The sequence below is a fragment of the Heloderma suspectum genome, chromosome 2 (genome assembly GCF_057233095.1).
Source record: "Heloderma suspectum isolate Gila_16-S chromosome 2, 16-S_ref, whole genome shotgun sequence".
NCBI lineage: Eukaryota > Metazoa > Chordata > Lepidosauria > Squamata > Helodermatidae > Heloderma > Heloderma suspectum.
In genome coordinates this window covers 211,057,757-211,069,397 of record NC_139459.1, presented here as the reverse complement: position 1 = coordinate 211,069,397, position 11,641 = coordinate 211,057,757, and the positions used below count along the sequence as shown (strand labels likewise).

Here is an 11,641-nt window from a genome sequence, read left to right as displayed (position 1 = left end):
TTTCACATATCCAGACAGCAAGTACGCCTCTTACTTCTGGAATTTCCACATTTCCCTTCCAAGCTCCTGAATGCATAGTTACATTAAAGGTTTCTACCATCCCACAGCACTGGAGTCTTCCCCTGCCTTCTGGTTGGCCTGCTGGAGGTGCTGGTTTTTGTTTTCCTTTTATCCCACGTCGATTGGAACAAGCCATGCCAGGGTATACTCCAGGCCTCTACATAGTCCAGACTACTTATAAGCCTCTACTAGTTTATATCTTTCAAATTCAAGTAGTACACAGCAGAGGTTCCCAACTGTTGTTCTGGCTCCCTTTAGAGGCTTGAGCCTCATGTTAACTTGTACTTTTACACTAGGGTTCAAGAACTCTTCAAATTATTTGCAAAAGGACTGCATAGACATACCCTACATTGAGTTTCCTAGAATAATATATGATCCTTAGCGATCTCCTTTGTTCAAGTTCACTAGAAAGGTGAAATCTGAGGCTGTAGTGGGATAAGAATTTCAGATAGAGGATGCACATGGAGCAGCCCAAATGACATCACCTACCTCCCAGTTGTTATGCCTATGGATTCCATAGTGTGGAAGTTCAGGTATGCTGGGGATTGTGTCAAGGAATATACTGAATTTGGGTGCTACTTCTAGTGTTTTGCTCCAGGTCGGTTAACTCTATTTTGTTTTGTTTTTTAATACAGGGAGGCTGTATTAAAAATTTTTTAATACAGGGAGGCTCAACGTCATTACACCTCCCCTCTGTTCACAATTCCTTTAGCTCTTCAGAACTGCAGAGCCACAAATAACTGCTGCCCCCACAAAGGAACAAACTGGTGAACATAGCAGCCTGCCCATGCGACCCTTCAGAAAAGATGACACCAAGAAGGAAAAACAGATAACTCCTTTATTACAATCCATGGGCCAGATTCCAGGGACGACTGGTTTACTTCAGTTCTTTCACAGCCAAACCTAAAAAGGAGGGAGAAATAAAGAGGCTCAAGAAGGGTAAAGAGACAGATTCTGCTCTCATTACGTCTGATCATAAGCCTGGCAAACCCTTAGAGGTTTTCACTATATCCCAGACACAAGCTAATGTGGCTTGTTACCAGGCTCCCATGAGAGCACACGAGAGATGATTTGCAACCGGGGGGGCTTGTGAACCAGGTGACCTGCCCAGGGCTTTTTATATGTGTACCGCTACTGTGGCTTGGCGTGAAATGTCACTGACCATCTGAAGTGCCTAGGTCATTCTTCATGCTGACATATCTTTAACCAATGGTTTTCCTCCTAGGCAAGTGATATTTAGAACGAATCTTGCAGGACTCAGAACTTCCCCTCCTGCCACAGCCTTGGTGGGTTTAACTGAGGGAATGGTATTACCTCTCAAGTCATGTTTCTTTGAATTTGGCTTCAGGAGTTGTATCAGAAGTTAGAAAACCCGGAAGTATATACCAAATACTGGCTCTCATTCTCATGACTCACTACTATATATGTTTTCATCCACTCTAAAACTACTGCTTACTGGGATTATGATCAATTTCATTAGGTTCTGTCATTAGCTTAAGTTGTACCATGTGAATTAAACGATTTAAAATGTGTTTCAATTTCAATCGGGTTTTAATTAAAAAAAATTATACGTTTCTCTTATAAATGGGAATCTAACTTTAATAAAAACCAACACACAAAAATCTACACAGCCTTTAAAAACTAAATCCATGCATCATGACTATTAAACACATCAAATTAAAGCTTGCAAGAAAGAACCATGGAGAAAAAATATATATATTTGTCACCCAAACACCAGATATTTAAGTCATAATCTAAACCAAAGTCAAGCAATTAGATCCCTTGATATCAGAGAAAACAAGTTAAGGCCATACGCAACTCTTTTGCAGAAATCAATGGGAGTTAACTGTTGTTTAATTTTGGCTGGAAAGTGCCCTTATATTCCACCTCATGTAGCAAAGCTATTTGTCTATTGAAGAAAAGCCTCCCTTATTTATTATGCACTGGAAAATTTCCAGTCAGTTTCTAATATTTTTTTTTAGGCAAGGTGCTCAAGTGTGTGGTGGCCTCTCAGCTCCAGGCTTTTCTGGATGGTACTGATTATAGCACTTTGGTCAGGGAGGCATAGTGGGTTGGTTGGTGAGCAGAAAATGTGGACTTCACAACGTTCCTAAATGCAGAGACCGTTAGCGGAGTTTAGCAGGCTTTATCTAACAAAAGTAGGCCTCTTGATTGGGGGGCTGGGGGTACTTCTACAGTGAGCCTCTCACATACTTTTAACTGGTTTCAAGCAAGTGCAGTTTTGTATGTCAACAACTGTGCATATGCCTGGTTACCTCACCCTTTTCTCATAGAGGGACAGCTTATCTCACCCATGAGCTGGGAGGATTCACTCCTAAGCAGGAATGCTAGAGACTCTTCCTCTTAAGAAAGGCAATTAGCTTTCCAGGGCCTTCAGGAGGGACCCCCCCCCCCTTCTGAGAGGGGGAAGATCTAGCCTGTCAGCTACTGAGCTTAGAGAAACCTATATAAGCTTGTGCTAAGAGCAAACCAACTTGGTCTCTCTTCAAGGGGAAATATGTGCTACCAGCTTGGAGAACCTCTGGCCCAGGTTCCCTGTCTGTCTTGGAGACTCAGACATACCAGGTTGTGACAAGGGTGCCTGCTTTGTCAACTGAGAGGGGATAACTTTCCTCATATATATATTCCGCATCCATTTTCTATCAATAAACCATCATCTTTTTGCACAAGTAGCTTCGTTTTATCTTCATTATCTGAAAAAATCTGTTGACTGGGCCCTGACAGAGTAAGGACTCCAAATCAACACAGGAGGCTTCGCCTGCCCCATACCTTCCCCCAGTGGGAAGGATGTGGGGCAGGCAAAACACGTAAGTGCATTGCTCCCCATCACTGATCAGCGTGGGGATTCCTCTCCCCACTAGCCTCCAGGGGCAGGGCTACAGAGGAAGCTTCTGTGGGCCAGAGGTTACCCATTCCTGACCTATGGGGTTCCACAGGGTTCCATCTTGTCCTCCAAGCTGTCTGATATGTACATTCAACTGTTGGGAGAGGTCATCCTGGGATTTGGAGTTTGATGTCATCGTTATGCAAATAATACCAAACTCTTTTCTTTCCACCGCATTCCAGGGAGGCTGTAGGCAGCAATGGACTGGTTGGTACCGGACAGGACGGAGCTACTCGTTTAGCAGAACTCAGCCAGGAATAGGGATGCAGCTGGTTTTGGATGGAATGGCCCTTCCTCTAGAAACACAGGTTCATAGTTTTGTAGTAGTTCTCAAATGCCTTTGGCTAGCTTAGGTTGGCGTGCCAATTACATCCATTCCTGGTGATAGCAGGCTCGGCCAGAGCGACACATGCCTTAGTTACATTATGTCTGGATGACTGCAATGTGTTCTCCATAGGGCTGCCTTTGAAGAGCGCTCTGTCCAGCATGGTGCAGCCAGGTTGTTAACAGATGCTCTATAGGGAGCATATGACTTCCTTACTGAAACAGTTACACTGGCTTCCAATTTGTTTCCAGCCCAATTCAAAGTGCTAGTGATGACCTTTAAAAGCCTTTATGGTTTGGGACCAGGATTTTTAAAGGACCGCCTTCTCTGTCCTCCTGTTTGTTTCTCTGTACAAACCTGTCCCCCTAATGAGATCAACGTCAGATGCCCTCCTGCGTGTCCCAACTTCTCCAGAAATACACCTAGTTGAGACCAGGTAGAGGGCCTTTTCATGGGCTGTGCCCAGAATCTGCAACACCACCCCCAACAAGGCTCATGTCACCTCCCCCCTCCCTCACTGCCTTCTGTAGGATGGTCAAAGCCTTCCTTTTTAGAAAGGCTTTTGGACCATAAATGGTTGTACCCTTTTGGAAGTGGTTTTAATTGCTCTGCTTAAATGATTTCAATGAGGTTTTTTTTTGTATTCTCTCATGGGGATTGAACTCGATTGTCTTATAGGCCCCATCCAACCCTACTATTCTATGATTCTATGATCTTTTTTGGGGGTAGTTTTAGTGTTTACAGCTGCTTTGTTGTATTTATGGTTATGGTCAAAACTTTCTAAAATTGTGAAGCAATTGTTTTAATTATTGTTAGTTAGCATGGGTTCTTTGAGGAAAGGCAGAGTATAAATGTTCAAATAAGTGATTCCAAACTGCCTTGTCTCTGATTAGTGCACAGGGCACATGGACTGTATGTTCAAAGGTTTTAGATTATGCTCCTAGGTAGCATAGACACTCTACTTTGTTGCAAACCAGCATGTTTTAATTGGCATTAACCACCAATTAGTATGCATGCTTGTCCAGGAAATTATATTAAAAAAATCACACAATACGGAAACAGAGTTGAATCAATTAAATCAGCAAGAAAAAAAAGAATTTAAGTAATTATACTTGAATTGTTGCATTATTTCAAAACTCTCCCTTGTATTAATAAGTGGAATGGAGTAAATGCAGTAGAAGTAGATTTTTCTCTTTAAGCAGGCAGAAAAGGTCTAAAGTGTTCACTGTACTGGCTGGGGGCATACTGGCAATTGTAGGACTTTTTCTGTCTAAACATGCATAGGATTACACCCTTAGCTATTATTTGAATCGTTAAACCAGTGGCCCCTGAAAAAGAGCTGCATGACTCAAAATGTATGTTGGACCAAATTACTCCGTGCACCTTTGAGGTCAATATATTGCTGGGCATAAAATTGTAGGTCTGCATGCCAGAGAATTTGATTTCATTTCCTACTGTAATATTTGCTTTTTTACAAGCAGCTGCACAAACAACCCACAGTTAAGACTTAGCAATGCCCCAGACGCTTACGGGCTAAACATTCACATGGCCACTTACAAATGGGACCTTTCCATATACGACGTATTGGAATCCCCACCACCTTGAGCATCAGGCAATATCAGATAGCGAAGGAGTATATGAAATATCAACATTGAAGGGAAGTATCAGCCAAAAGATTAAATTATCAGGGCTACACTCATATTGCCGGTCTTTTCCCGTGACCCCAAATTCCCTTCATGATTCTGATACCTGGTGGCAGAGACTGCTTCAGTTTTTCAGCCTTTTCCTTGTCTGTGATGACCAGTGTATACAGATACCGGCTGCAGCGCACCTTAAACTTCACGTTATCTTTATTCTTCTTGATCTTGACAGCTACAATGCAAAATAACAGTCAGCATTGGATGCTTTGTATCTCAACAAGCCATCCAGCAAAACAACATAAATAGAGGCTAGTGTGAAACAACCTCCTTCAGAGACAAGAGCTTTGATTAATAAATCCTGCTTTATCTCATGGTGAGTGCAGTTATTACAGGCAAGTGACACTACGGCTGTTTTGCCATCACTTTTTATCATTACAGTGAGCACCTCACTGTATTAATCTTGAAATTAAATATTTTATCAGGGAAAAAGGTTCTAAAGGCACATGCAAAAAAACTGTACATAAAAGCTAACAAAATCCCAGATTGGGTGCTATGTTATAATTGTACCCCACACACTTCTCCTTAACATTTACATCTTTACACATATTACATTGTTATTATTGTTATGTTTATACCCCACCTTTTCCCCAGTACTGGGACACTTCTTTAATATTTACATTTTTATATGCTTATGCAGCTCTACATTTCATTCCTACCCTCCAAAATCATTGGAAAGAACGTGTTAAGGTGCTTGGATTCAGGTGAACTATAACATGAATTCTAGTTTCAACATGGATTTCAACATGGTAAATATCCTTCATGGCACTTCTTCAGCAGATCACAATGTCCTGAACTGCTGTACCAAAGTAAAGCCATCGAACACTGCCAGAGAGCCATGTGGTGCTTGACAACTTTTCTGCCCATGATTTAATGAGCTGTTCAATGTGCTAGCACAGTTTTACACACCAATGGAACTTCCGTAAGTCTCTGCAAATCATTGTATCTCATTTTTTTTAAGGTCAGTCTGCTTTCCAGGGGTAAGCAACTTCAGATGTTTGGACCTACAACTTCTATCAGCCCTAGCCACCATAGCCAATGGTGAGAGATGGTGGGAGCTGTATGACAAAACTTCTGGGGGAAATAGCAAGAGGGGAAAGCACTTATGTGTCACAAAACAGAAGAGAAAGAGTTCTCAGGTGCCTATTTTTTTTTTTAAATTCTGCCTAATGTGTTTCGGCAATTTCCTTCCTCAGGGGTCCTTTTATCTTTCTTCAGACGTATTGAAAAGAATCTTTCTAATATGTCTTCTGTCTTGAAATGAGGTTTCCAAAACATGGTGGGCAGAATTTTTTTTTCTTTTTCTGGCAGCTGGGAACTCTTTTTCTCTTCTGTTTCACAAAACATCTGGAAGGCACAAGTTGCCCGTCCTTGTTTATACACATATTTCCAAATAATCCCATCAACTCATAAGAGCTGTAAGTGCCTATTCTCAAACCTGGCTTATACTGTCTGCTTTACACAAAAGGTGAAATACGAACAGCTTAAGCTAGTGTGTACAGGTATATATATATATATATATATATTTTTTTTTTTACCAGGATGAAAGTCTTTTTGATGCCAAGTATTTAGCAGACAATGACTGTGAGAAATTAGAACTTCAGCAAAACAGAATTCAAACCAACTTGTTCTGCATAAACACTCAAGAAAGCAGCTCCTTTCCATATAGCCTAGAACTCCGCTCTTTGCAAAATATAAGTATCAGGCCATATTATTTCAGAGCCAACATTAGAACAGAGTAATCAGAAAATTCATATATTATTTACTACTTGGGAAAGCCACAAGGCTTAAATGTTCTAGAATGGGCAGAAGCAAACTGCATTTACAGCTTGGAATTTAATTTTCTGTACAGTGTTTTAATCACTGGTGGTTACATTCAAAACTCAATTATTCCAATACTGTCCAGATAGGGCTGCCACTGAAGGGAGTTCAGAAATTTCAACTGGTACAAAAATGTGGCTGCCAGGATGGTGATAGGAACAACTTATACCAGTCCTATACCAATTATATTGGTTACCAATGCGTTTCTGAACTGGATTCAAGGTAGGTGAGAATTTTTTTAAGGTAAAAAGCTGCTGTTTCCCCCTCCAAGAAGCCACGCTCACTGACTTTGGACAACACAACAATCCGCACCCATGGCTTGTTTAACCCACAGTGACTGTGTGAACTGCCTCAGTGTTAACTTAGGTGTGGGTCTCAGGCTTTTGCGATTCTTTGCTACCTCCTTCGCTAAGCATACAGGGTAAATATTTAAATTTGAAAATTCTGGCTTTATTAACTGCAGCAATTCCTTGGCCTCTATGTTATTTTGCATACTCTGTGTGATAACACATCTTCACACTTCATCAAATGTGAAGGTTCTCACAACAAAAATCACACAACGTATCAGTTCAATAAAGAATCATCTGCCAAGCATGGGTGGAGAGGAAAAGTTTTGTTGACATCTGACTGGGCCATACAAATCAAATATGGGGCAGAGTGAAAATTCCATAGACATCTAACAATGGGTTTTCCACTTCTGTAAGAGTGTAGAGGTTTCTATATGAGATCCACAGACTTTGCACCAGATTTGGAGATGGTAGGGAAGAACGAAAAGATTCAAATGTACAATATTGTTGGTACTTAACAATAACATCAGCTGAAATATAGGAGGTACACAAGACTGAAAACCCTTGGGGCCAATATCAAGCAACACAAAACAGAAGTCACTACTTACATTTTGCATCTTTCCTCCTGGCTGTCAATAGAAAATCTTTGATCTCTTCAATTTTGCGAGGCTGTAATAAGTAAAGGATATGGCCCTTGAATACAAGTTTGATGGGTTCCGCAATTCTAAGGTATATTTGACTTCTAGCTCTGCAGCCTGATCAACCTGTCCTTCAGTGCTGAACCTGCCTCTCAAATACCCACAGTACACAACTTGCAAACCATATGAACTCATTCTTGGCTAAGCCAAAAATTGAAGTTGCTAGCCTCCTCCCATCTGGGCAAGCCCACCACATGGCCTTTTCCTCCTGAAGGGAATGTGGGGACAGTGGCTGGTTAAGTGATGCTGCTTGAAGGTGCCCTGAAGGAAGGGCTGGCTAAGAGCATGCTGAGCTGGGCACCATCACTTGAAGGTGCTTTCAAACAGTGGTGTTTAATAACTGAATTCTAAGGGAATGGCTGGTTAGGAGAATGCTGGGCTGAGCACCAGTAGCTCTAACCCTTTCCCACTGGCCTCTCCTGCTCCAGGTGGTGGTGGGCTACTGATCTGGCCCTGCACAGCCAAGGAACTCCAAATGCCTTGGCCATACAGCTGCCAGACCTGGAGCTGGTGGGGATCACCTTACAACTGAGAGACAAATCTCCACCAGCCTCTGCAGTTCTGGATTTGGGAGGAAGGCTAGCCACTCAACATGCTTGCCAGAGGACTGCATAACAACTGCCATTGTTGAAGCCTGTTCTGAAACCTAGAGGCCCCTATATATAAAGTTTTGTTTTGAAGTGTCTTTCAGACCTCTGTACAGAAAAAAGCCCTCTCCTTAAGCGTTATGTATAGACCCTTCTCTTCAAGACCTGCTTGTGGGCTGCCCAGAAGCATCCGGCTGGCCAGTGTTGGAAACAGGATGGTGGGCTAAATACACTCTGACCCAGCAGATTTCCCAAGCCCTTTGAAACTCGTCCACAGACATGTCCCCAGCGCCTCTTCCTGAAGTATGCACAATAGGGCCCGTTTCTGCACATCTGTAGAAATGCATACCGCAGAGCACGGCGCCCCCTCTACCATTAAGCAGGAAAGGCTCTTCCTGCCCCTCCCTCGACTCGCCATATTTCCAAAGCCTCCACCTGAGCCCAAGTATGCCCCCCAAACGGAGACGGAGACATATCCAGGCGAACCCCCCCACCCCACCCCACCCCACCCCACCCCACTCACCATGGCGACGGCTGCTGGCGACGGCTGCCTGCGGGAGAGAAAACAAAATGGCAGATTCGCCGGGAAGGGGGCGGCGGAGACGACACACGCCGAGTAGCTTCCCCGCTGAACCCCTTCTCTGCCCTCCGCCAAACCCACACCGCGACGCTTCTCGCCACCCACCGTGCCTCCTCCGCCGCCCCGCCAGCTTCCCCCGACCAGATGCGGCGCGGATGGCGCCAGATCCGGATCGCCTCTTACCGAGAGGAAGAGCGCTCCGGCCACGGCGCCAGAGAGAGAGAGAGAGAGAGAGAGAGAGAGAGAGAGAGAGAGAGAGAGAGAGGCCCAGCACTTCCGCATCCGGGTAATTAAACCCGGCTTGGGGTAGAGCTACGGAAGCGGAGGAGTGTCACAAAACCAAAGGGAGGCAAAACTGAAAGCGCCCTAATTTGGAACGGGAACGCTGTTTCCAATGCGACGGTAATCTTACTGCATCGGTAATAGCGATTCGTTAGAGTAGTGCTATTGATTGGTACTTATTAACGTTAGTCGTTCCATGCTGTATTCGTGTTGTCAACAATGAATTAAACGATGATTTTGTTTTGAAGATGTTAAAGGGTTAATTGGGTTTCTCCTCTGTTAGCAGCCATGTACTTGCAGCCCGCTGACTTCTCCGATACGTGTTTAGCTAGAAAAGCCAGCCTTACGACTCCCAGCATACCTCGGCAGCACGGCTGACTGGAGGGATGCTGGGAGTTGTAGGACTTTTGGGACGGGACTGTGTGAAAGCCGGCATGGAACAGAACGGGCTGGAACAGGCGCCCCCTCCCCTCCATCATGCCAAACACTGACGCTTGAGAACAACATTTTAGGACAGGCACCCTTGAAAAATTATATTATTATTAACCCTGCAGTGCCTAGAACACATCCAGAGCGGAACGGAATGGGGGCACATTACTACATTCCTCTGGCAAGGAACCCGATGCAACTGAAATGGCCCTTCTCCTCCCCATTTTATACTCGCAGCAACCCTGTGAGTTAGAGTAAGCTGAGAGTCAGTGACTGGCTTAAAGTCAGCCAGTGAGCTTCATGGCCGAGTTGGGGCTAGAACCCGGATCTCCCGAGTCCCAGTCCAACGCTGTAGCCACTACACCACACTGGCTGTTATTTTTGGTAATAAGCCTATGATAAACAGTCAAGGATTGGTGTTTCCCAAAGTGTAGCTGGCCATCCTGGCAGGATCACTGAAAAGAAGATGGGAGGTTATATTACCTCGGGGTGGAGATCCCCCCCCACTTCCCCCCCCCGCACCTTGCCTCTTACATATACACCCCCTCTGCCCACATATAACTTCATGTGGGCAGAGGGGGTGTACATGTAAGAGGCAAGGGGGGGTGGGGAAGTGGGAGCAGTACTGAGGCAGTGCGGGAGCTTGGTGGATGGGGAAGAACAGTGTAGGCAGGGTCATAGGAACTGCGTTGGACATGAAGTGAGGTATCTAGTTTGGGAAGTGGGAGAAGCACAAAAGATCTACAAATAAGTATGTTTATAGAGGTGCGTGTTGTGATTTCATAAGGTTTTAGAAATGTTGTACATTTTTTGTTTCTCTCTTGCACTTTGCTTCAGGTTTTTAACCCCTTCTCTGCCCCCCAATTCCAAGGTATGCTATTTTTACTGAACAGGGATATCACTCCTGAAGAGGCTTTTGCTCTCCTGCACTATGTCCTGTCATAATCTACTCAGCAGGGAATGTCATTGTTATTGTTCCAAAGAGTAGCTATGGTGCCACACATACTGGCAGGAGGACAAGTAACACTAATGCAACCCTTGCTACCTCCCAGTCTAAAGATAAAGTGTGCAAGGATGGAATCCTATGCATGTTTAGACAGAAAAAACTCCTACAACTCCCAGCATTCCCCAGCCAGCTTGGGAGTTGTAGATTTTTTTTTCTGTCTACATGCATAGCATTGCACCCTAAGAGAAACATGCTATGGGTGTGCCAGAATGCTCTAGCCACATTCCTTTCACATTCACTGAGCCAGAGCCAGTGCCACAGAGAATGATAGGCAGCTGGACTGCTGCAATAAAGTCTCTGGTTTTGAGGGGAGTGAACCATGTCAACAGAGCCAGTGTGCTGAAAGCCAGTGTGGTGCAGTGGTTAGAGGTTGGACTGGGACTTGGCTTGGGAAATCTGGGTTCTAGTCCCTGCTTGGCTATGAAGCTCACTGAGTGACTTTGAGCCAGTCATTGACTCTCAGCCTAACCTACTTCACAGGGTTGTTGTGAGGATAAAATTGTGAGGAGAGGAGGAGGATCATGTAAACTGCCTTAGCTTCCTTGTGAGAGGAAAAAAGGCAGGATGTAAATGTAGTAGTAGCGGTAGTAATAATACTAATACTAATTTTAAATGACCCACATTATATAGTATAATAAGATTTATATAGCACATTTCAAGTGTTCAGAGTGGTTCGCATACATTATTTCAGTAATCCTTACAAAAGCCCTGTAATGTAAGACAATATTATTCTTACCATATTGTAGATGTGGAGACTGAGGCTAGGACTGGCTTGCCTAAGGACATCTAGAGAGGCCACGGCTGAGGTGAGAGTTGAACCAGAAACTTGCCATTTCACATTCTTAGCCAACACAGCATGCCAGCTCTTTCTGCCAAAATAGAAATAGGTCCACCTCCAGTTCTAATAATCAGGGAAACTTATTTAGAGCGATATACATGGTCTCTCTCTCTCCCCCCCACCCCC

The 11,641-nt window shown here is 44.0% G+C and overlaps 1 protein-coding gene across 1 annotated transcript; it reads right to left on the bottom strand.

The window, feature by feature from the left end:
* Positions 1–884: 884 nt before the first annotated feature.
* On the bottom strand, positions 885–9,183 carry RPL38 (ribosomal protein L38). Its single transcript, XM_084837571.1, has 5 exons — positions 9,144–9,183; positions 8,904–8,931; positions 7,704–7,764; positions 5,040–5,162; positions 885–963 (listed from the first exon to the last, which is right to left on the bottom strand). Exons 2-5 carry the CDS (start codon positions 8,904–8,906, stop codon positions 938–940), a joined length of 213 nt encoding a protein of 70 aa, XP_084693697.1. The 5' UTR covers positions 8,907–8,931; positions 9,144–9,183; the 3' UTR covers positions 885–937.
* Between the last annotated feature and the right edge of the window lie 2,458 nt (positions 9,184–11,641).